At 38.7% G+C, this 26,595-nt stretch overlaps 1 protein-coding gene across 5 annotated transcripts in view; it reads left to right on the forward strand.

Moving 5' to 3' along the window:
• The window catches only part of POLA1 (DNA polymerase alpha 1, catalytic subunit), a 187,722-nt gene that overhangs the window by 42,378 nt on the left and 118,749 nt on the right, over positions 1–26,595 (forward strand). For all 5 annotated transcript variants that reach the window (XM_039551766.1, XM_039551768.1, XM_039551774.1 and 2 more), the window contains 2 exons: positions 24,468–24,500; positions 26,057–26,149. In XM_039551766.1, coding sequence (XP_039407700.1) covers positions 24,468–24,500; positions 26,057–26,149 — 126 coding nt within the window. The remainder of the gene's footprint in view (positions 1–24,467; positions 24,501–26,056; positions 26,150–26,595) is intronic.

A 26,595-nucleotide genomic window follows, 5' to 3' on the forward strand; every position in this document is an offset into this window, starting at 1 on the left:
TATTACAAAGGCAAAGTTTATTGACTTTTGCAGGGCCCTTTGCAAAGAAGACAATAAAGATGGCACAATGAGCAGGATGCAAAAAATAACCAATAGGAGGATCAGGCATCCAGTTTTAAGTAGATTTTTGATCCATCCCACAATTTGCCAATTGCCAAACAAACTAGTAAGCCAATCAGATTCTGATTCTTCATGCAATTTTGACACGCTTGTTTGTAATTCATTGCATTCTAGCTCTTCACCTGGTCTTAAAGTATTTGGAATTAATGCCTGATGGGTTGCAGGGCAGATGCTTTCCTTTTACTTCCAAGTAAATTCTTAATGAAAGCAGTTCCTTCTATGGCCCAGAGATAGTTGCATTTTATAGGGATCTCGTGGCATTTATAATGATTTCGATTGCTCTTAGGCTTCTGTGGAAGATAGCCACATAATTTTTTTTTTAAATTCCATTCAAATAAAAATAACCTTCTCTCCCACCCTTGTTCAGTGTGCTGGCCTTTTGCCATCCCATATTTTGGTGGTAGATCTTGAACTTAAAATAATTATGAAAGTTTCTCATCTTTCATATATGAGCAGCTCATGTAGTTTTGGGTTTTCTTCAGAAGGATGGGCTTCTGACACGGTGACCAAGGAAATATTAACTGTGGCTTTTGTTTGTCTGTTTCAGCTTTCAGTGTGGAGTGTAAGCTTGTGTCACTTTGCTCTATTCTAAATACTGTGTTAAATTACAGCAATTTTTTTAAAGAAACTGATTTTTTTTGCCAGGGATTCCTGAGCCATTTAGTAAGAGTTGGAGGGATCCTATTCCTTCTCTGAAAATCAGTGCCAATTTTGGACTGTGCAGCTGTCCCAATTTCCTTTTTATTAATTTTCACTCTAGGAATAACTTTTTGTTGTCTGATGTTTATTCTATTAGCATATTTAAAGTCAGCTTTTTCCTTCCCCACATAGATCTTGCTTTACTTTTCTCCCCCCCCTTTTTTTCTTAAAATGGAAAAAGAAATAGATCTTCCAGAGGAGATCTGATGGTAAAGCTGTATGAAGTGTCATTTATAGGACTATTCCAGAAATGATCCTTCTGTTATTCCATACAGTACTGCATAGCTTTTGGCTCAGCTGGTCTGCATAATAGGGGATAGCCTCCCTGCTAAGCCAAGCAACTCCTCTTTGCTTTGAAGAGTATGTCAGGCATGTGTGGTAGTAGATTATCACAATTATCAAGTATCAGTACTGACTTAGTATTTGTCCCTGGCCTTTTCCATCTTAACTTAAGGAAAGTCTGTTCTGTGACTGTCTGTCAGCCCCTCTCTCTGAGGAACTGTGGTTAGTAGTTTATTAATAGTTTCTGTTGTACACAGACCATCACAGGCTTGCTGTATAGCTCTTGAGCATAAAGGGGTGTTTTGCAGTTTTATATAAACAAGATGTTCCTTTCATCATTTAATCTCTTTGGACAGTGTTGGTAGGAGGCATTGTTAATGGGTTTGTTATGGCTCAAAAGTTTTTCTTGACTTTAAAAAAACCCCAACCAACTTTTTGCATACTTTGCATAACATAGAGTTGTTGGGTTTTGTCTTTAATTTTTGGTATTTGTGTCATAGCCAGTAGTTGTTTTAGGACTACAGTTATCCACCATAACGAGAGCAGTTATACTTGTTCCCTGGAAGGAAGTCTTGGTGCTCTCTGAAGTTCTGAGCTGTTACAATGAGTTTTGGGAGAGATGGAGTTTGGGAAAACTTGAGCCAATATGCATACACATAATGAAAAAAATCCTTGATATGTTTTGCCTTTAACTGCTTTTGAAATGAAATGGGCATAGGTCCTTAAGTATGAAGTTGGCTGTCCTTAGTGTTTGGAAAAGAAAAAGTAGCATGAACTGCAAATAGATTTGCTTATATGGCAAGTAGTTGGTTTTGTTATTTTATTTGTTTTCCTCTTTCATGTTTTCCGTGTTTGCTTCCCAAACCAGTACTTGAATGTGCTTCTTGGTGTGTACTTGCTTAGAGGTGGGGGTGGAACAAAGGGAGAAGTGGAATTGTTGATAGGATAGTTCAAAAGGAGATTAATTGTCCAAAAATGCTAGCAGCTTCTCTGATAACTGCAGTATCTTGAAGTCAAAATGTGAAAATGAAAACACGAAAATTACTTTTACCTCAGTGCTTAGTTCAGTCAGTGTGTCAAGAAGTTAAATGTCAAGAGTAAAATAAAATGATCTAGAGAAGATAGCTGTGGGTCTTCAAGTCACAAAAATAACCTGGAAGCACTGAATGCTCAGAACTGTTAAAGAGAAATACTGCATCATGCTAAAGGACAAGCAACTTTGAGACTCCATTCAGTCCAAAAGTGTGCAAGAAGTCCAAAAAGATTGGATAATTAGTCCTCTTTTGTACATACAATTAAAATAGCAAACATTTATTGAACCCTTTAAGCCAAACTTGGGAGTCAATGTCAGGATTTAAGCAAATTTTTCTTCACTGGGAGCTGAGAATGAAGCTTCTAGTGGGGAAAAGGGCTTCAGCTGCTTTGCTGAGCTGCACCTGAAGCTGGACTTTCTGGGAAAGAAATGTAGATGGATTACACATGAAGTCTGCACATTAGGGTGAGAATCACTGCCTAACTAGGTTTGGGTTTTGATTTTGTGTTTGGGGTGTTTTTTCTTCATTCTTTTTCCTACAGAAGAGAGCAGCTGGGTAAGATCTGTGGGAGCTGTGCTTCCAACTCTGCTCCTTTTTTGCTGATGCCTAGTGTTGAACTCTTCCTGGAGGATGAAATGTCTCTTGGCACATTTGTTGCCATCTGCTGTTTGTCTCTGTTGATAAGGCTTAGTTAGCACTTTTCCTAGGAAAGCTCATGACATAGTTTCAAAAACTGCTGTTCCATTTACCTGTTGCTGTGGGACTAGGCACATGTTTCCCAGCTGGTACATATCATTACAGTTTCAGATGACTAACATGAAAAATGATAATTGAAGCTACAAGCCTATTACGTAGTAAGCTTTAATTAGTTAAACTGCTTCGTATTTGTTTACTGTTGGTGCTAATGCTCTTGAAATTAATTGGCACTAAAGGGGGTTCAAAGTTTATATGCAATCATTGCTGTTATAATGTGCTATATTACTAGGTAACTTGGCTTATTAGGTGATTTTGTTCTCAATTATTGCTGCAAGTCAACAAGGACAGAGTAATTATCTCACAAACAATAGACTTGCTCCCAAGACAGATGCGACCAGACTCTGACCAGACTCTTCCCGTGGAGTTCTGCAGTGTTCTAGGAAATAGGCAAGGGAAGGAGATTACATATGTCACCCAGCAGCAGATGGGGAAGATATTTAGAAAGGGGGATAGCACACTTTCAGATCTTCTGTTATGCTAATAAAGTTTTTTGTGTGAGAACAGAGCAATGTCAGTCTATCAATGACATCAAGCCCTGGCATGTGCAGGCCATCAAAGCAAACACAAGATGCCTCTGTATGCATAGCTGGACAGTGTAAGCCAGTTGCTACTGAAGTGAAGGTCATCTCTCATTTTCCTAGAATAGACTGAATACTTAGCATACATATTGATTAAACTTTTCTTTTTTTGAACACAAGTTGTGATTTTGTTAAAATGGAAGATTTAGAGTAATGGGAATTTCTAGACCCCATAGGACTTTCACCTCTAAGTTGTTAATGCACTGTGTGCCACCGCTGTAGTTAACACGGCTTATATCAGCCAACAGGCGTCTCATAGAAGAAATAATAAATTGAGTGGATTAATATTACCTAGTAAGTATAACACATTATTAATTAATAGCTAGCATGTATTTAAGATGGTAGAGTTTATATCAGAAATTAATTACAAATGCAGATTACTTTCCTGAGTGGAAAAAGGAAAAAGTACAGTGGTGAAACTGGAATAGTATGACTGAGCAGTGCCAATGTGTACCTCTTGTTGGTTACTCTGAAAAATGCCTTCAGGAGAAGGTTCATCTGAATTTTCGGATTGTAAGTGTCTTGATCTGAGTTCTGATACTATTCTAATTCCCTCTTTACAGCCAGCATGTAAATCTTTCTTTAGGACCATCTTTCAGCAACTGCACACAGCAGGTCAGGTATTTATTCCATCCCAGGAAACTGCTGTTTCCAGGAATAAAAAAGGGTAACCACTGCATCTTAATTTTCTCTGCCACTTACTTAGAGATTGAGAAATTTTGCAGTTTCGGGAGCGTATTTGTGAACAGACATGCCTCATGTGAATTTTAAAGATGTCACTGTGTTTCAAGTGATAAAGGTGGATAACTCCGTTGAATGGTAGGCTGCTTAGTACTGTTTTACTGGAAATATCTGTGGAATTTTACAGTGGATGGTTCTTTGTAGCTGCAGTGATTTTGCCCTCTTTGAGTCAGTTTACAAGTCAGAATCTTGAGTATGTGGAGACATTATAAAGACTTTAAACACTGGCGCACATACATTGGGTCACGTTTGTAGGAATAGTCCTGGAGACAGGAGTTCATTTCGGGTATTTTAAGCTAAGGTGTTGAACCTACTTTTTAGGGATCTCTTTTGTTGTTGTTTTATTCTTTAGTATTTAAAAACACGGCATTTAATTCTCTCTTTTAGGAGACTGTAGTTCCCCATAATCAAAAAGACAAAGAGTGCAGAAAAAACAATCCTTGTGACTTTCACAAAACTATTGCTCTTCAGGCAAGGGGTTACAAATGTGGAAGTACAAAGCACTGCAGCTTCATTTATGTGCAACCAGCGAAGATATAGAGAAACCTAAGTGGCTGTTCCGTTTGTTTCACTTTTTTCTGTAAGGAAGGAAAAATAAGAATACTTTGTTGAATCACTGCAATATAGATGTGATGATTTTAAGGGTATCTGTCAAATGTGCCTATTTGATAACGTGGAGGGCTCCTCAGCAGTGGATTCATTTTGATATTTTAGCCTTGAAACCAAGTTTCAGTGTTTGAATCTACTAAAATTGTTGGTGTCATGTGTCTAATAACCCATCTGCTTGAATAATGATAAAGCCTCCTACTTAGTCTGTCTACCTCAAGGGAATAATCGAGCAGCCACCGTGACAATACTGCTCTGAGCCAACAAAATACATTTTTCCCCAGGAGTTCCCTTTGAAGCATGAATTACTTTTAAGGCAGTAGTGAGAAGTGCCCTGAAATGAGGCTCAATGAGGAACAAGTATCTATCTCAAATTGTCTGTCATGGCCAGGGAAGTTATAAAAAAACAAACCCAAAACCCACGATAACCCAACTTCACCTTATCTAAAAACTGGCGAGATATCCATTCTTATGAGTAGGATTATATGATGTATGATTTAGGGGCTGGATTTCTTAGTAGACCATTCTGCCATGCAGCAGTCTGCAGGCTGCTTCAGTTTTGCTCCGTAAAGTCTTGAAGCTGTTGTGTTGTTTGGGCTTCCTGCTGTGACAGAGACCATTGCCAGTCAGAGGAGCCAAGAACCAAAATTGTGTAGATGTCTGATATCCCAAACGTGTGTGAAAAGATTTGGAATCCCTAATGCATGTCTTCCTCCTCTTTCCTCCTCACTGTGGTACAAACCTCTTGTATTATCAGTTTCTTGTGTTTGTTGGTACAGATTCAGTCACAGTTGGCAGCATAAATGAGCCATGATTCAGTTGTTCTTAACTTCGTGGCAAAGGAGTGGCACAGAGGTGGTGGTGGATTTCACATCATTTGTGTTAAATCAAGGTCCCATGCCTTGCTTCTAGAAATTATGCTGCCACTCAATCTGAAGTTACAAGCTTGAAGTAATGGTTATTTAGTAAAATTTTATGGTCCACGTGGGATGGAGGAAGGTCAATAAGGAGTCACTGCAGTCTTCTGCCACACTGAAATATGGTAATTTATGTGACATATTTTGGATACAATTTTAATGAATTGGATGCCTTTCATAAAGGTAATTCTATGCAGCTGTAGCAAGTTGTGTGGTTGGCAAGAGAGGAACTGTGTATTACTCATTTGGCATAGCATAAAAATATTTGTACTTAAAAATTAGTATTCAATAATAAATTTAGACCTTTCATTATTTTCATGGTTTAATGCAGGGGAGTTTTTTTGTTCATGTACTAAATGTTTATAAAAGATTTCCTGTAATTCCTGCCCATGTGTGCATGATCTGGGTATCTTGAGTTTGCTTTGCTATAGTGTACATATGTGTAAAGCATTTTGCAAGGAAAAAGTGATGTTTCCTTGTCTTAGTTAAATCTTGAAATGTTTACTGTTTATTGTATGGTTATAACTCTGATCATCAGTTTGTTTCTTTCCTCAGATCATACTTGTGCTTAGGAGGGAGCAAATTACCTTTGCTATAATTCACCTCTGAATATGCTAATAAATTTTGTGTGCTTTTATGTTTTCTGGTTTCTGGATAGTACCTTGTGCCATGAACTTTCTTTGGGATTAAATAAAATTTTTAAACAGAAAAATTCCTAATGTAGTAAACAGAAGTACCTTTATATTAGTAATTCCTGCAGCTTTTAGTGTTTTAATGCCTACTGCAAGTTTCCTGCTTTTAAGGCTCTTGAGTGAAATAGGAGGTTGGGACCAGAAGGGACATTAGACTGCAGCCTGTTTAAATGAGCTTGTACAAGCTGGGGAACACTTCTGGAGCATACATTGGAGACTTGAGAGCTTTTGCTATTGGAATGGTCCAAGGTTTTTTGGATAGCAGATCTGCCCTGGTGAAGAAGGTGAATTGCAAGAAGGGGATGCTGTGACACTGGTGTCTGAATGCTGTGCCATGACTAAAGACTGTGTTGTCCCAATGCAGCTACTCTGGATATAGTGGGTGGTCAGGGATATTTCCTGGTGTGCAGCAAAGCATTGTTTATACCAGTGCCTGAGCCCATAAGAAGGTCTCAAGTAGGTAGAAACCAAGAGTGGCCTGGGTGGATTATACCAGGCCTGAATGCCTGAGCACGGCTCAGAAAAAAAGAAAACAAAGGGCCCTCTTACCCCAAGTGTCACATAGTTAATATTTAGAAAATAAGTTGTTCTAATTGTTTTTGTTTTCCTCTTTCCACTTCCCTCCTTTTCTTTTACCTTAACATACCAAGAATTAACTCTTGAAATAATGCATTGACTCGTATGTGTAAGCGTATTACTATAGGGTAATTTAGTCATGCCCCTGTAGTATATGGTATTCTGGATGCTGCTGACACTTGGGGTTGGGCCTAAATGATTTTCAAGGTCCTTTCCAACCCAAGTCATTCTATGGCTCTTTAGGGTGGGATTTTTCTGTGGTGGAGGAAAGATCTTTGCAGCAGGTTTAAAAGCTTACATGCTTTTTACATGTGTAAGAACACCAGAGGTGTGTTGTACAACTGGATTTTGTCTCTTGCTGTCTTGCCTTCCTTAATGTCTCTCTCTCTTCTTCCTTTCTCCCCAAAATGTCTCCCCTGCCAAAACATCCATGTTTTGTTTCTTGTCACTTCTCAAATTTGCCATAACCACTGCCCTCATTTTTTAGGCTTTCCATTTGAGTATCATGTTGGTTACAGATAAAGGTGGGAGCCTGGAGTTACATTACCAAAGCTGTTGAGTAAAAGTCAACTCTCCCACCTGTTTGACCTATAATGAGGTGTTTGGGGTGTGGGGTAGGCGAGAAGGGGATGCAGGAGAGGAGAACAGGCTGCTGCTAAACACCAGGATGATGCAGGTGCCAGCCAGCAGCGTCCACCTGACTGTTCCAAATTGTGTTCTGAGAGTACAAAAAGCAGGATTTGCTGCCCAGACTCTGGCTTGCATTCTGGCTAGACCAAATGGAAGGGCCTATTTCTCTGTGGGGAGCAAGCAGCTGCTTTTCCCTGGGAGAGAGAAAGGGGAGGGATGTTGTTCTGGGTCTGTCAGGATGCTCTGGCCACGTGTAGTGGTCTGCATGTCCTATGCCAGTGCTCTGTTTGTTCTTCCCTGCACTACTCTTCCAGCCCACCTGAGGAGCTTGCTGGCAGCTCCCTAATGCATGCACTGCTTGTGGTTTGTTGCTGTAGGTGCTGAGGTGACTGGCACCACTACTTGGAAGATTAAGTAGTGTCTTTCTTCAGTATACTTCTCTGTAGGCAGGGTTTTTTTGTTACATCTCCAAGTACTTTCCCCATCCATCTGTGTGTAGATGTTTGAGCTGTATGTTACCACTTACCCTGTTGTTTTGAGGTGTGTTTTCATAGTTTTCTCCCTACTCTACTCTAGACAGTCTGGAGTGTCCTTGAACCTGCCCTCTCCTTTCTAAAATGAAGAATGAGAAGCCTTTAAGCAGCTTAAGTGTCAGCCGTGTCGCAGCTGACAGGAAACTGATCTGGTGCTTGGCCCCGCTGCAGCCAGGGCTGCCAGTGGCATGTGCTGGGCTGTGCAAGCCCTGCCAGGGCCAGGGGGTTGTGCTGAGGGCCCCCTCTGCACCCTGCAAGGTGCAGTCTGGCTGTAGATGTGGTCAGGAACCACTGTCTGTCCCAAAATGTTGCGGCTGTTTGTCACAGCTGCCCATCCTGTCAAAACAGTGACTGTTCTCGGGGTTAAAGGTCGATGAAAACTGTTGCTAACTTGAGATGATTGATGTTGGACAACTAATTAGTGAGCACGGGCAATTAATTTGATCACTTGTACTGGTTTCTCTTATGGGTTTTGAAGGACTTTGCTGAGCTGCTTTTATCAGCTTCTTTTTAATTGAAGGGGGATGTGTTTTCAGTGGACTGCTTCCAAGAGGAAAGATGGGGTAAATTCATAATTAGTGCTTGAATTTACTTGTGTGATTGTCCAAAGACTGGCAGGAAGATTCCCGTTTTGCTTAGAGAGGGAAATGTCAGACACCCTGGTGAAATTTTCATATGAAATACCTTGTGACATAGTTGGGAGCTCATTGACCGTGCTCTGCCACAGGAGGTGTTCTCTGTAGCTGGGGAGGTAACAGAGGAGTGTTAAAAGGGTATTCTGGTAACATTACTTTGGCTTATTCAATTGCTGATGACAAGACAATGTGTTTCCACTTTGGTCCACGCTGCTAAAGTGTAATATAATTATTTGTATTAGACACCAACCACCTGTTAATATCGTTCTTCTAAAGGTCATTGTGTGGTGCCTTGCTGTCTGAATTTAACGGCCCTGTATCAGGTTTGTTGGTCACTCTTTTGTGTGACACTGGACAAGTGTTTGTGGGGAAAGAATGTGAACCTGATACCCTGACGGCCAAGGGAGAGGAGAGGACCAGGGACAGGCTCTGCTGCTGCTATTGTCGTGCCACCAGGCCAGGGCTGGAAAACAGGCAGCTTCCTTCTGAGGTGCTTTCATCTGACGCGGTCCTTGTTTGGAACAAAACCAACTTGTAGTAATTTCCCAAGAGAAGCAGACAGATATCCATAAACCCAGACTTTTTGGTACTGTGAATGTGGAGGAGACACTGTGGTCCTAACCTGGGCTATAAAGGAGAGGAGGGGCACTGCTCCACTGGCTGTCAGTCCTCCTAATGCCATGAAAGGAAAGTGAGGTGGTGATAATGTAATTGTGCTTGGTGACAATAGGTAGATGCTTGATAAATTGTGTTAAAACATATGGTCTTGTCAGTTAACCTTAATCCTGGTGTTGGATTCATTTATTAATGTCTGTACAGTGACCTGAAAATGCAAAGCACTGTATCATTGAGAAATGTTGACCTTGTTAAATGACAATTTTTAATTGATTTTGCTGAAAATAAGGGTGTTATGCATTTAACTTGAACTTTCACTCTTCCCACCTGACCTAGTATTAGCTTTTGAGAGAGGTGGGGGACAGGTAGGACTTGCAGATGAACTTACTCAGTGCTTGTATCCTGTGAATGAAGCAGATGCAAGTGACTGCTGCTGCAGGGGCTCAGCTGAATGACTTTGTTTTCAAATTTCCAGAAAATGAAAGCTTCAGCTGCCAAAAGAACAAAACAAAGCACCTGGTTTACCACATGGTGTAGGACATTCCAGCACTTGCAAAGAGGGAGGGTTGGCTTTAAGCCATCTGTATTCCAGTGTCATTAGTAACTGCTGCTAACTGTTGGATTGAATTACTGGCTGAGAAAGAGCAAGGGCTTTTAGAGTCTTCTCTGCAATTGAAAATAGTCACATGAAGAACTCCCATTACTGACAATTTTATAAGGAATAAGGATCTCACTTTATCAGTTGCATATTTATTGGCTCAAACCATTTGAGGCTCATTATGCACATGTAGATAACTCGTTGTGGTTGTTTGAAAAGGTTCATTAGGGTCTTCAAGAATTCTGGCTTTATAAAAATCTAATTCATTATTTCTGCAATGAAAGAGTTAATGAAGGATCACTTGTGGCTTTTAATTTTCAGCTAATTAAAAAGAACGTCTGTTTTTGCCTTGACACTCATCGTTAAAAGTGCCAAATATAGGAATTTTTTTTGTGTGTGTGAGTTGAAGGGTGAGGAGGAGGGGGAAAAGTTACATGTAAATCATTTAGCCATTAACCTAATGTGGTGGATTTATAAATCCTATTACTATAAGCCCTTTTCATTTCCACTGAGGCCTGACGTGTGCTTGATCCTGCTAATGTAAAATTCATTCTGTCTAAGTGATTACTGAAGTAAGACATTTTAGTCAATTTTAATCAGATTGTGTGATACTTGCTTGAACACCAATGTTAAGTAAGACATGGACACAGTTTGGCCATGTCTTAATTAGCCTTACAGATCAGACTAGGAATCAATCAGTGAGCCAAGTCTATGAGCCTTTTGACACCTAATGCTTTCTTTGGGGGGAAAAACCATCTAAGCTGAGGGGTTAAAATACAGGGTTTGGAAGCAAGATTAAGATTGTAATTTGGTGTTCTTGTTACATGGTTTGCTTGGCAGTCCCTCACAGTGTGCAAATCCTTTGCGGTGCAGCCCTCACTGGTGTTTCAGAGTTGAGGCCAGTGGGGTGCTTCCTGTAGCCCATCATAAATTCCTGTCTCCACAGCAGGAGCAGCAATTGGAGTATTTTTCTGAAGCTGCTTCTGCTCCAAGATACATCTGTTGTTTTGGCGGGGGGGGGGGGGGGGGGTGAGGGACAGTTTATCTTAAAATGTAACTTCTTCCCTCCAAGTGTTCACTGGGAACTACTGACTTGGATTCATGGGACATCTGTGTTTCTTGGGTTTAGCTGTCTCTGTTTTCCCTATAGGGAAGCATTAGTATGGAAGATCTGCCTCATAAGCCCCTCAAATATTGCTCACTGTTGAGATCACAGGTGGTTTTTGTGAAATGTCATCCTTTGATAAGACAAGTAAAGACTTTGCTGTTTTTAATGTTTTTCCTGGATCATTGCTTTTTCAGTAGGCTTTATTCTGAGATGAGCCTCAAACTGACTTTCAGTCCATTTTAGTCTACCCAGTTTTTGAAGACTTATTACTAGCCAATATTTTTCCTGTTCTAATCATGTAGAATTTCTGTATTGGTAACAACTTTTTTGGTATTTTCTTCTAATATACGGATTATTTCCTTTTATTAGGAAGATAATTGAAAATCTTGTCATGTCCTTGAAAGATCCTGTAGAAGTCTTTGGTCTTCTCCCCCCTCCCCCCTTCTTTCACTCATGGTGTCTTCTGCTGCACAGTGGAAAGCCTTAGGAGAAAAGGATGCTTGAAGTATATGGAAATTAAAATGTTTTGTACCAGAGACAGCAGATGTTCTCTCAAATTAGGCGGCATCTTTTGCAGAAGTCCCAGCTGCACATGGTGTTGTGTCAGTGCTGAGGATTTTGTAACCTGGTGAAAGACAGGTCCATTACAAATCACCAGCTTAGCCTGGAGATTTTGCTTTGCCATTGTTGGAGAATGATGTTGTTTTAAAGCTTGAAAACTCAACCACCAGCAGTGTTGGCAAACCATTTTCAGAATCACTCTAGAAGTTGGTATGCTACAGACTTCTAAAGTTTTTTTTATTGCTCCGCTTCCAGGCAATTTAAATATCTTTTCTCCTCTATCTAACCTGATAAATTACCTCTCTCTGTTAGGGTGAGTGTACCTCATTTAGTCAGATGTTACTTAGTTGATGATAGGACTGCAAGCACATGTGGAAGAATGTGGGGAACATGTTTTCTGCTTGATCTGAATGCCTCTTTGTCTTCTGTTTTCTCTTTCCTTCGGTTACTGTTGGTCTGCCAGGTGTGCCTTTTTGAATGAAAATGAGAAACTTCTTTAGTGTAGAACTCTTACTGTGGTTGGGATGAGGCTCATTTGAAAAGCTTTGAAATTAGATGTTAATTACCTTTCTCTTCTACTGGATAATCTTCTGTACTTTAACCAAATAAGGATAATCTTCTATACTTTAATCAAATAAATATTCAAATACTTTGAATTTGCCATATTTCAGCTTTTTGACAGTTTCTTATGTGATGGATTGTAGGAGAGCAAGTGCTCATGAAAAGGCAGAACTTAAGCAGAAAAAAAATCATAGTAGTTCAGGTGGATGGGATGGTTGATCCATTATAATTAGATGGAATTAATTTGAACAACTACATGGTGATCGCTAAGGACAGAACTGTCAAGGTTCGCATCAGCCTTTTAAGATGGTAGATTCCAGTATCATAAAGTTATAAGCCTGAGAAGGCTGCAGTGAAGTCCATTCTAGATCATATTTTAGGGTAAGATTTTTCATTAATCTTGGTCAAATTGTAGTTGGTTCTTGACTTTGAATATTAAATACCTTCCTATAATTGTATGTATACATAGGGTCAAAATAAATGTCCAGGTTTGGAAAATATAAACTACCTCCAGGGTACTGTGTCTCAGAAAAGAACATGATCTGCAGAAGATAACAGGTGTCTCTTATCAGCTGTCTTTCATGTATATTTCCTGGGAAAATGCTTTAAAGTCTCTTGTCTCACAGCTTATCAAGACTTAACTAAAATTAGTGTTACCTGTTTCACAAAGCAGCAATATCTCTTCAGTGTCCTGGAGGTTGGTGGGCAGGTATGTTTTGGTTTGTTTTTACCCAGCAGAGTTAATGTATTTTTTAATACGTAAAAATTTAAGTATTCCTGATTTTTTTTTTTTTTATTTTTTTATTTTAATGGACACTCGATATTCCTTAGCCCTCCCAAGAAAATATATATGGGCTTTTGTTCATGTTCATTTGTGTCATTTTAGTAGTAGATTTTTTGTGTGTGTGTGTGTTTGTTTTGGATTTCTTTGTTTACTGAGGTGCATAGGAAGATCCATCTGAACAGCAGTAAATACTTTTTTACTGTGAGGGTGACTGAGACCTGACTGAGCTTGCTCAGAGAATGTGTGGAGTCTCCATCTTTATAGATACCTGAAGGTGTCTGGACATGGCCCTGGACAATCCAGCTCCAGGCGGCCCTTCTTGAGCTGGGGAGCTGGGCCAGATGACCTCCAGAGGTCCCTTCCAACATCACCCAGCTGTGGCTTTGTGATTGAGTCTATTTTTTTTTTTTTTTCTAATTCAAACAAGGCCTTAGAATATCAGCAAATTCTTAAAAGGGTTTTTATTTCTACAGCCTATCCCTATCTTTGCTTCTGTTTTGGGGGTTGGTTTGTTTGTTTGTTATTTTAGGCACCTGTAGTTATCTAAGGGCATTAAAAAGGAGCTTAGCAACATTTGTATCTGTAATAGCAGTGGATCGAATCAAACCACTGTCCACCAGTGCTTGTGGTTGGATTATTATGTTGGCACTAAAACCCAGGGCCCTGCAGGTCTCATTTCAGATATATTTCTAATGAGGATATTGAATGACTGGTGTGACAATAATGTAAATGAGTGCTGGTGCCTTCTACTTTAACTGAAAAGTGAGAGCAAGAGAGAGCTTTGAAAGAAGGTTTCCTTGGCATATGAGTGAAAGCTGAGGTTTTTTATTCAATTCAAACTCCTGTAATCAGAAGTAGGAAAGCTTATTAGCTGTGTTTTTAGATTAAACAAAACCTTTAGGTTGTGATGTTCTTTCTTTAACTTGAATTTGTGGGATGAAGAATTTAAATGAAAATTTCTGAAGTTGAAGATTGATTGAGTTAAAGTATGTAGCATGAAATCAATCCTGTCAAATTGTAGGGAAGTAAGTGAGACATTTCTAAACATTGTTAATGTTTTAGAAATCTAGTTTTGTGCAAATGTATTTTGAATTCTTTACAAATGAGATAACAGTAGGTCTAAATGACAAATTAAAGATTTAAAAAATAATCAGCATGCCTCTCTTGTAGTAATGGATTTATGGAGGTAGCATGCTTAAGTTGCATTTGTAATTAAGGTTTTTCCATCATTAGAATAGAAATGTGTTCCTGTTGAGCAGTATCTTTTTATGTGATTTATGTGGATTGAATGAGTGGCAAAACTCCACTACTTTAATCTGTTATGTGGCTAAAAGTCAGTATTAGGATTGGATTCCTAGAGGGTCATGCTGAAAGGCTAAATACATTTGTCTGTTTTCTTAGTCTTCAAATTTCCATATTCTTTACAAGTAACAAACAAATCCATGTCCTGTGGGATTGTACAATGACAGCTTAGCAACTTGGCTTCATTAGTAATGAAGCCATACTGCTGTTAATTTCAAAACTCTAAATACTGAAATGGGTGGGCTGTACGTGGAGTGCTTAACAACAGACTAATTCATAAAGGAAACTTCTGAAACTGTAATTTCTTTGCATAAGTTCATAGTCCTGAAAAATTTACCTATATGCATTGATAAGCCTCTAACTTCTTCTGTTTTTAAAAACAGTACGAATGTCCTGGGTTATGAGACAGACTACAAATGGTATTAAAAATGACCTAGACTACAATTTTAGGTAATTGACCGAGTGACCATTAGCCGCTGAAATCCTAAAGGCTGATAATAAGGTGGTCCCTTTCAGGAATTTGCTTCTGCATGAAGCTAAGCTTTTCTCAAGTGGAGTACTCCCGAAATTGTGTCTTGGAACATGTTTCTGTAGGAGCTCTCTTGACATCAAATATGGTTCCATCCTTAGCTCTTTATGTGATGATGATATATGTGGTATGGTGAATGTTTGTGGATAGGCAATAGCTTCCATTGACAAGGACCCTTTTATTCCTGTGCATCCTTACAGGAAAAATCTGGAAGGTGAAGTTGCCTCAACCCACCCTACAATTCCTATTCCTGACTTAGAGTTGCAAGACCTATTTAACAAGCAATTTAGGATTGTTAACTAGTAATTTTCTTTTGTAGTTAGTTTAAAAATAGTTAAAAAGCTTAAATGAGGCTTTTTTAAAAAAAAGTTATTTCTACATTATAAATCTTGCAGTCATTTGGTAGGCTAGTAGATTTTATTTCTGACATGTGTTGTAAATGTCTACTTTGTTCTAGGAGAGTCTTTCTTGTCCTGAGGAGCTCTGTCTTGGGCTTTGGTTGGTTGTTGGTTTTTTTGTCAGACATATCTAGGGAATTCAGGAAGCTCATTTTTAAGAGAGACTCTAAAAGGACCGTGTCTAACTCTGACAGACTGTCAGGAGCTCTTTCCATCTGTATCCAATCCAGCTTTGTAAAGTGCTGTAAAGGGGTCGCACTGAACAAATCAGAACTGTGACTGAGACTTCATGCTATTAACCATGCATGTTCCTCATTGTATTTTCAAGTCTTTTGAGCAATCACTAGGTTCTGCCTGAAGCAGGAAATGTTAAGTGTGCCATGCTGAAACTGTTTCATAGGATCACAGAATATGCTGAGTTGGACAGGACCCATTGGGTCACTGAGTCCCACTTCTGGCCCTGTGCAGGACACCCCACGAGTCACACTGTGTGCCTGAGAGCATTGTCCAAATGCTTCTTGAACTCTGTCAGGCTTGGTGCTGTGATCACTTCCCTGGGGAGCCTGTTCCAGTGCCCAACCACCCTCTGGGTGAAGAATCTTTTCCTGATACCCAACCTAAACCTCCCTTGACACAGCTTCAGGCCATTCCCTCGACTCCTATCTCTGGTCACAACAGAGCAGAGATCAGTGTCTGTCCCTCCTCTTCCCCTCAAGAGGAAGTTGTAACTGCAGTGAGGCTCCCTTTAGTCTCCTCCAGGCTGAACAGACCAAGTGGCCCTCAGCCACTCCTCCTAAGGTTTTTTTGTCCCTGGCACCACCTAAGAAGGCTTTTACCACACTGCTGAAAGAGATCAGAAATCTGCACCCAGAGCTATATCTGAAGGCTTGGAGGAAGTACCCCAACAAGACATGGGCTTATGGGACTGAAGATTTAGATGCAATGTAAGACAGAGTGGCAGGGAGTGATGTTCCAGGCTGACAGCAGAGAGGAAGAAAAGTCCATAAGCATTTGTAAAATAGCCTGCAAGTAACGTATTGTGGAAACATATCATAATTATTTTTCATTATTACTCTGAGGGTAAATGAAAAATTAAAATGGAGCTGGGTTTTTTTAAGTACAGTTGTGAACCCTCTAGGCATTCATATACCCCTGATCTCTCATCTTTTTTGTTTGAGTAGCTTGGGTGGAACCTTGAACATCCCAGTATAGTTGGGAAGCTGAATGTGCAGGAACCTCTCCTTCCTTAGTCAGAGAGGCTCACAATCTGTCAAATCTGAAGCAGATTGTTTTGGAGTCTTTCGGGATGGTCCTTTTCTTCAGAGTAGAGGGCTGACCTAGAAAGTGCAAGAGCTTTGTCTGTAACACTGTCCTGGAGGCACTCCCTTACTCACATGGATATCCTTGAGGAGGGCCCCCTTGTTGCTGGTTATGTGGTCCTTCCTGCTCACAGCATATCCCACCCTTTGCTTGCCATCATGCACATGCACTCTGGCCCCTCTCAGTCCTGGTTCAAGGCTCTCCTTACCAGCCTGGGAAGTCTGTTGGCACAGATAATTTTGTCTCATTTAGGCAAATGGATCCTTGTTCAAGCAATTCTTGGTGCCGACATCAGCTGCAACCATGGAGGATGAATAAGTATTGTTTAACTTCATTAAAACACCTGTCGTGTTGTCTAAATATATCTAATTTAATGAAACAAAATTACATGCTTTATGAAAATCCTGCATGACATTTAAGAAATTAGGTAAGAGAACTTTCTTTGGAGGCTAATTAGAGGCTAAAATACTTTTCTGAATTTGAATAAATGTTGCTTTGATAGACAATCACTTAGTCATAATGAAAGAACAGTTTTAAAGCAGTTCAAACCACTTATAAAGATTTTTTGATGGACACAACATCCACACACAATCTATTTATTTCCACGCCTAGCATGTCCTCTCATCTTCTATAAAATATCAGGATAATTTTAGCGGGTATTACCTGTATCTAGTCAGAGATAGCCTTGTTCTGTTTAGTGTAGCTATTGCAAAATGCCTATGGTTCTTCAAGAAAAAAGGCTGTATTGTTCAGTAGAAGGCCTTTTTCTTTTAAGAATACTTACCAGGTAGCAAGTGTGTTCTGCATCTGTTTTTCTCTTTAGCACTTGCTTGTCTTCTCCCAGGCCTTCTTTTTTCCCCAAGCACACAAATCATGGTTATTACTTAAAAGATACTGATCAGGAGAACCTTAGAAAAGTTTTAGGTCCTGTTTTCTGCTTTTTATTTAAAAAAAAGGAAACAAAAAGGGGGAGGAAGATGTGATTCTCAGGAAGTTTGTCGTCATCTCGGATAGTGCACTGAGTTTATCTACTGCTTAAAAAACATTTAGTCTTTGGAGTATTAGTTTTATTTCTTTTTCATATTTACAGACATACTTGATGTTTTTGAAAAACTGTCTTCTCTACTGATTCTGAGAATTACTCCCTGATTTCTCCAGGGCTTCTAGTTATATGGCTATGAGAGTAACTTTTCTTGGAGATGGGACAGTACTTCTATTTCTGTCACTTCGAGATTGAAAGACATGCTTATATATTTGAAAGATAACTTTTAACACTGTAGTTTTAAACCTGATGTGGAAGATAGTATGGTTATTTTTCCCTACTCTGGTATAGATTTTGCTGTTATTCAGAGGAAAATTTCTGTGCTCTGGTTTAAACCTTGACTGGGTTCTAACTTGTTTGACTAAACAGGAAACCTTAGTTTATTAGTAATTAATTTCAGTTGTTTACTGTTCTTGTCATTTTATTTTTTCTGGTGAAAAAAATAAATGATTATGTTTTGCTGATGTGTTAAACCTGTTCAGTTTGGGAAACAAAGCAAAGTAAAGCTTTCCTGTCTAAATGTTTGTTCATTCCACTGAAACAAATGCTGTTGTTTTCTCTATGGAGAATATACTTGTCTATATGCATTTAAATATTTAATAACTGAACACATATTTTGGAAATAGTGAACAATGCTTGTCATATTCTTTCTTAATTAGAAGTGGTTTTGTTTGTGGTTTCTGATAGTTAGCTTTTGATACAGTTGCAGTTGTCTTATTAGGCAAAGCTACCTTTGCATCTTATATAGTTAAGTACATAGTTAACTTATAGTTAACTTAGAGTTAAGTATAAAATATTAATCAAGCAAAGATTTATTTAGTGCTTTGGAATCAAAAAAGATCATAAAAGTTAATGAGCCAAAATTTGTTTGAGTACCACATTCTTCAAGGAGTTTTAGGTGCTGTGGATCTTGTTTCTTCATGAAGTGAAACCAGGGATCCCTGCTTCTTTATTTGTTTTAGGTGTTCAGTTTTGAACGAGTTAGAAATAAAGTAACTCCATGGGTGGGCTGTGAGCCCTGGTGCTTCTCTAGGAACTGTCCCTGTATTTGGTTTCTCTGGAGCGTTGGGAGATGCCCGGGCCGTACGGACATTTTTCACAGCTACTTTTCACACGGACATTGTATTCCTACTGCTTCTGGGAACACACAACACTTCTGGGAAGTGGGGTCAGGGCCGGGTCAGTTACCTTCTGTGCACTCAAGTGTTCAACTTCATTGTTGAGCACTCCGTTTCTGTGTTTCCAAGATGGTAAAACTATCTCCAACACAGAAGTTTTTGTGTATGGGGGGGGTTTTGTTTAGTTTGTGTTGGTTTTTTTCTTTTTTGTTTTGTTTTTTTTATGGGTTGGTTGGTTGGGTTTTTGTGTTTGGCTTTTTTTTTTTTTACTTTTGTTCAGTGCTTTTAAGAGTATGTTTCATTGTTCTTTCTTTTATCCTAATACCAAAATAACTGTTTCCAAAGTAGACAAAATTTGCTTTAGTATAGCATGGTTTGTAATATATTTTGTAGAAAAACTAATAATTTCACAACTTAAAACAGTTCTGGTTCTCCCATTCTCTTCAGTGAAGCTCACCGCAAATACTTGAAATAGAAGTACTGTAGAATTTTAAGGATGTAATTGTTTCTGGAACTAAGGAAACATTGTCTTCAAATTTTAATTTGAATTGCATCATCATCATCTGTGTTTTACTGTCATCTTTGCATTCCATGTCAAAATATGACAAAGATACACATAACTTTTTTGTGTTCAGCACATTTCTGTTGCTGCCTTTTTTGTGTTACTGTTGTTTGTGAGGCAAAAGATTCTACCTTTTGTTGTCATGCAAGCACATGTCCCTGGATCTTTGTGTACACTGCTTCAGCCCTTGGAACCATTCTCCCTTTGGTTTTGGTGCTCCATCCAATACTGATGTTATATACAGAAGCTATGAAAGTTGTATTACTGTCTGTCAGCTTTCTGGGTGGAGTATGAACATGTAATTTCAGCATTTCTGAAGAAAAACAAAACCAAAACAACACAGAAGGGAAAACTTTGGCAGTTTGGGGTGTATTTCTGATGCTGTTAATATTTCATAAGAACGTACATTTTGGAGAAATGTAACTTTGAATATGTTGTCTAAGTACAGCAAATACTCAGTAAAAGCTCTTTGAAACAAACTTATTAACTACTTGAATCTGATCACTCAAACTTTTCTAAATCAAGTCCATTGGCTTATGAAAAGACTAAATTGTGATTCTTCATTATTTGTGGCAAACAAGGCCTCCATCTTTCTTTCGCTTATGCTTAGGGCATATGTGCCTTTTTGTCCAGCAATAGAAACCTTTTCTGAAAATCTTCCTTACTAAAATCATTTTACAGCATCATGTGACTGTAGCTTAGCAGTGCTAAAGTCTACTTAAGACAATATCCTAACAAAGCTAATGAATAGGTTGCAAAAATGCAGAGGTTCAGAAATACTTAGTGAGTGGTGTTACTGGAACACAGTTTTTCCAGCCCGTTTATTCCTCTGTGCCATGGAAAAGACTAGTTAATATGAATTACTAAAGCAGGTGACACAATTATTTTCTTACTATATAATTGCAGAAGTAAATAAATGAGATGGAAAAATATATCAGGTCTACTCCAGATATTTACAGATAGTTTTGCCTCAAGGCTGCTTGTTTTTCTCCTTGTGCAGAGTGAATGGACAAGGGGTGTTTGGTTTGGTTTGAGTTTTTTGTTGTTTGTTTTGTTTGTTTGTTCAGGTTTTTTTGGGTTTTTTTCGTTTTCTTTTTGGTGGGTTTCTTTTTTTTATTTGTTTGGTTTGGTTTGGTTTTTTGTGTATGCTTCTCTGGTATAATGTTTTTGTAGTGACTGTGCTCATTCTTTTCAGTCTGCTCTCAAGTCTTGCTTTCTGTTCCTTCATGTCTGTTACCCCAGGATTCTGCAGAAAATGTGTGTTTTCAGGAGAAGTCTTCGCATCAGCATATTAGTTTTGTATCCTGTCTCATTGGTTTCTAACGCTTGTATTTGAGCTTGTTTCCACAGAAGCATCCTCACATCAGAAGGTACTCTTCAGAGGTTTTTAAATAAGGAATCTTTAAAAATACTTGATGTAATAAATAACAGTAAGGCTGTTCTTTGTATATTTATTTAATTTTAATCATTCCCTGTCTTAAATCACAATCTCAATTAATTAATTTGTGAGTTGGGGTAGGATTAGAATAGGGAATTTTGCAGTTTGATGAGTTCTCATCTGCAATTACAGTCTTTTCAGTTTATATTGACTTGCAGTTCATGGGTGAGAGAATGTGTGTTGCTAGTCTTGCTTTTACAAGAAAAAAAGTTTTATTTAAAGAGTTTCACAGATGTTCACTGTGCTGAGAAGTTCACACGTTTTTAAAAGTGTATGTTTGTTGGGGGGAGGGGGCATGGCTGTACAGACGGGTTGCCAGGCAATTAATTCTTCCTACTTGGATTGCCTGCAATAGGAGACAATCCAGCTCTCATAAGCAGTGCAGTATTATTTGCAAAAGGAAACTACCCTATACCATTTTTCCTATTCTCCTCCTTCTTTCTTCTGTCTTCCCACCCTTCTTCCTCTGCTGTGCATTTCTGAGAAACTGCTCAGGATTGATATGATAGCAGAGCTGTCATTCTCTTTAACAAAAAAAAAAAAGTCACTTTTATTCTAGGTATTTTAATAGAGTCCCATTAAGGATGTATTGCTGACTGAAATATTGGCATGAAGGGCTCTCACTGAGCTGAGCCCAGGAATTAAGAAGTCAGGAAATGGGCTGCTGCATTGCTAAAGAACCTTGTGTGACACAGTATCTCCTGATTGGGGCGATCATTACTGCTATTATGACTCGACTTGCGTAGGAATTTTAAATTTCATCTGAATGTCAGTAATAACCCTCTTAGCAAATTATCCTGAATAAAATCACGAAGGCATTTTATATAATAGGTGTTGAATTACTGGATAGATTTGCTAATTAAATACTCTTTGTTCTGCTGCAGTTGACATTACAGGGTAAGATCTTGAACAATTATTCTCAACAGCTGTACTTTGTTAAGGGAAAAATTAACTACAAAGTTTATTTTTTTCCTACACTTGAAATTGGCAGATTTTTGAAATGTGCTTGAAAAAATTCCATCATCCAGTTGGTAATGAGAGGATAAATATGCAGGTGTTGCTGTGAAATCAGATAACTACTGACTGCCTTATTAATGAATTTAGCAATACTTTATAACCTTCTGTTTTGTAGCTGTTGGCACTTACAAGTGATCTCCTGTCAGAATGGGTGGCACTAGCATATGCCAGTCACTTGATGAAGCCAACTTGTCTGTGACCCTCTTGTTGTGATTACCTACACTCACTGCTGTCCTCAGGGACAATTGACAAATGGTTTCTGCACAGCCAGATAATTTTTTTAGTAGGGGGAATTCCTTTTTTTTAAAAAAAAGTTATCTTTCTCATTATTAATAGAATTATTTCAGAGAGTGAAGTAGAAAATGCCAGAGATTATCAAGGGAAAAATGATAGACCTTCCTTTCTTTTCAGTGTAAACTCTTCTTTTTGGTCCAATTTTCCAATTTTGTTTCAGGGACTCCTGCTTGTGTTTAGAGTACTAAGGGAGAGGTAAAACCTTTCTCTCTAGGAGTTAGCTTATAAGTGAGAGGAAGGGTTGTGGGGTGGCGAATATGGTGGAATTTTGACTACTTTATATGAAATTTGATATCATGTACCAGTGATGTGTCTTTAGAATAATTTCAAAGCTCCATTAAAAGGTGGTGGGGTTGAATGTCTGAATCACTCACTAGGAGATGAATAGGAGTGGAATACCTTTTTTTAAAGCTTCCAATTAAAATGGAATTGTGTGCGTCTGATTCCAGGTAGGTACAGCCTAGCAGGAATCTGCAGTGAAGGCTCACCATTTTTCTGTTTAATAAAGAAGACTAAGGACAGCTGAGCTTTCTGCAGTTTTGGACTTCAGCATCACATTGTCTGAGTGCCTAGTTGGAAGCATCAGTGGATGGTCTTTAAATCAACTGGATGTTTTGAACTTGACCCAGAGTGTGTAAATCCATAGATATCCATATGTGCTTGGGGAATAACCATAATAAGAACATTTGTTGTGAGTCAGCTGTGTCAAAGTTACATCATAATCTGGAACTGAACCTGTCCTTAAGGGGAATACAGCTTTCAGTGCATAACTGAAAACAAACTGAAAAAGCATCAGACTTTCACTGTGGTTATATAAAGGTTCTGAAATACTGAAGAAACGTGCCATTAGTGTTAAAGGAATGACAGTTGTCATCCTGTTTGTTGTGTAGAAGTGGAGATTCACCTGTTTCAGAATTCCTTGCTGTGATAGCCATAGTCAGCATCACGATAGTCAAGACTCTTGGCTTCTGCATAGACTCCTTGGCTTTATGAAAATAATGAGATTTTCATGAACATGATCTTATTTCCACTGAGCACAGACAGCTCTTGCTTGTTAGTCCCTTTTCTTTCCTCATCCCTGCTGATTTCTACTGCTCAGCTCCTTGTCACAGGCTTCTTGACTATGAGTCTTAATTCTACCTTTTGGCCAATGTGGCCAAAGAGTATTGCAATTTAACATGTGAAAATAGTAAAACTGAGACGAGGTTGCTAAATATGATATAAGCTGTTGAAATAGTGTATTGCCTGTCTGTCTTTAGAGTTCCAAATTGTTTGGGTTCCTGACAAGACTCTGATCTATCATTGCTGTAACATGTGGTTCAGATTAATCCTCAAGAAAATTTGAAGTATAAATATATATGACTAGTAGGATTAGCTCAAGAAAAACTGAGGTTTATGCTGAGTGGCATTGGAAAGGACTGAAACCAGGGAAGTGGAATCTGGAGCTATGTGCCAGAGCACCAGGATGTTGATAAGAAGGAAATGGGGAATACAGTGGAACTGTGGCCAAGTGGCTGAAGGAGTGGACCAGATGTTGGTTCTCATGCAGCTGTGCGGAATTCACCAACCTCTTCCTGCTGCTGCAACTACACATCTTTTTCGTTAAGCTCATTTGATTGTCCCTTTTCTGTGCTACAGCTGAACCTGTGGCTTCAGATGATGTGCTCTCCCCACCTTCCACTGTGCTGAGCACTATTAGAGAAGGAAGCAGGAGCCTAGTCACATGAGGTCTCTACAGCTGTTTCTCAGGTTCAGAGAGGTGCTATTCAGAGCATTTGTGGAGCTTGGGATGCACTCCTGGCTGAGGAACAAGCATGGTTACACACAGATTTGCCCATTGATTCAACATCTGTATCCTGTCTCTATCCCAGCTCCTTGTCCCAGTTCTGGTTTCTGTAAGGAGTTTGCTTTTTGATGATGTATTTTGAGACCACAAGGGTAATCAACCTTTTGACGAAGTCTTGTTCAGTGAGCTCCATCCAGGCTGGACTGAAAAAGATGGGATGCTTTTGGGAAAAAAATTCAATGACATCAAGAGATAAGATGATGGATATGAAGGCGACAACTGACCTAAATTACTGAAAGAGACTTAATTCTGGCATTTGCTGATTAGGTTGTGTTTAAGCCATCTGATTCAGTGTTCTTTTTTTCCTAAGGTAGAATGTGTGCATGCACATGCAATTTTGAGATTTGTTTTAATCTTGTTTTAGGGGAGTTAATAATAGCATTAATACAAGGTCAAACGAGAATTTACTCATGTAATAGGAGTATTGAGGTGACTGTGTGTTGCCAGGAGAGAGGTGGTTTGCTTTGTTTTGAAAGGTGAGAGCATTTGGAGTTAGCAACCTAATGGATATGTTTGCATGTGTTAGCCTGTAATTATATCATACGCTAATCTTTGATTATTTTTTTTAATTTCAGATTTTGATGCATACCAAGGAGATGGTGCAGAAGGTAATGCTGAGCATTTTCATTAAACAACAACACTTAAAGAGCACACCTGGTGAAATTTTTTTATTCTAGGAGAACTGTAACCCAAACAGACCTGAAATCACTTCTTAGGATGCCTGGTTTACAAATGTAATCCTTCCTGATGGATTATAGCTTTTTTCTTTTCCTACCACAGATATGATCTGGACCCTGCTTGAAGCCTATGTGGGACTGTTTCAAGCAAATTAGCAACAGTGCTAATTAGAGTTTACTCACAGACCTGTTACACCATGTGTTCTAGCAGCTAGTTATGGTTTATTTTTTGGCATCCTTTAAACTCTGTCACGGGGTGGTTTTTTGACTCTGTGGAGTTTAACATGGACATTGCCATGTTGCAGTTTTTACAGCTGCATTGATTTTCTACCACTGTAAATGTCAGGTTTTCTTTTTTTTTTTTTCCTAATTAATATCATGCAACTAGATGCATCCGCCAGTTTTTTTTCTGTTGTGACATTTACTGGTGTTGGCAGTTTTTCTTTTCACCTTTTTTCTTGCTATGCCTTTCATATGCGCCTCAGGCTTTTTTATGTTCCTCAGTTTGTCTAAAATTTGCTCCATTATCCCAGAGTATTATGGAAGTATGGCTGGTGTTTGAATACAGTCTTCTCCAAGTAAGGCATTCAAATTGTTACAAGAATGAGAATCAGAAGTGATATGAGGGGCAGAGTGTCAAAGAGAAAAGGTTCAGTAAATGTTTGTGTTCATATCTGGGTGTAATTGTTCAGTAGTTCAACCTGGGAATATAAAACTTGAGGGTCATAGTAGCTGGATCCTTATCCAAAAGGAGCATTCCTTGAAAGAGCTGCTGCCTGGGGAGGATGAGCACAGGTGGTTGGATTAGCAGAAGTTAAAAGATGGGAGTGAGAAGGTGGAAATATGAAGCCATCTGCACAATCTGGAAAAGTTTAAGAAGAGCAGCCTGATCTGGACAGTGCTGTGGTATTCTCAGTTGCTGTCATCCACTAGCCAATGCTTTCACTGGATTTGTTTGAAATAGAGAATCTAAGTTCTTTTTTTCTTTTTTTCCCCCAGTACTATTGTGCTGGCTGCAAATGGGATGTGATATCTGACTGTGGCATTACCTTTCAAACACTTTGGCTAAATGCCTTGCCTGAATTTGTCAGCAGTCTTTGAGTGGAAGTGATCTTCTTGTGTCTTAGCAGTCCAAAGTTATTTCTGATCAGAGTTCCTGCTGTTTCTCAAGATCAGACTTGTTCATTGACTTCTTTTTCTAGTATTCATTTAGTAAGATTTTACCTAATTATATTATGTACATAACTGGACAATGCTCTTTTAAACATATCAGTGGCTTAAGTTTCTTTATTCTCTTTAAATTCAAATGTTCTAATGAAATGTACAGACCTATCAGTAAAAATCTATTTTACGTTTTCCTGCTAGTATGCTTTTTAGTGTTTAAGGGACAGTATATTTATGATATTTTTGAACCTTGAAAGTTATGTGGGACTTGTCGAAGATGGAGTGGTTCTCTTTTGTTTTTCAAAGCAATTCTTTTCATTTAGATGAACCTAGAAGTGATTTATGGAGACACAGATTCCATTATGATAAACACTAATAGCACCAATTTGGATGAGGTCTTCAAGCTGGGGAATAAGGTGAGGAACTTTTTCTTTTTAAAGCTTTCCTACATAGCTGTTTTTACTCTGAGTAGAGAAGATGGTATTAAGAGAGGATTCCGTGGCATAAGCAGAGAATATTCCATGAGAAAAAACTTCACAATGTATGGAATCTATGAAGTAGTAAAATCTCAGAGTGCTCTTTTTCAGGTGTGGCTATTCTGTGCATTTTTAAAAGTGATTTCATTGCATAACAAGTTTTATTTACTAATCCTAAAATAGCAGGAGATTCTCAATATTTGGTGAACCAAAATGTAAGGTACAATTTCTCCTCCACATTAATTTCAATTACAACATGAACAGTTCTGACTTTTTTTTTCACGAGGGATGTCTCTCAGTTTAGTTTTGTTTAGTTATGTAATTTGTAACTTAAACAAAGATGTTACCAGATTTCCAGTGGCAAGTTCAAATACTAATTTCCATGG

This window comes from Corvus cornix, chromosome 1 (assembly GCF_000738735.6).
Source record: "Corvus cornix cornix isolate S_Up_H32 chromosome 1, ASM73873v5, whole genome shotgun sequence".
NCBI classification, from domain to species: domain Eukaryota; kingdom Metazoa; phylum Chordata; class Aves; order Passeriformes; family Corvidae; genus Corvus; species Corvus cornix.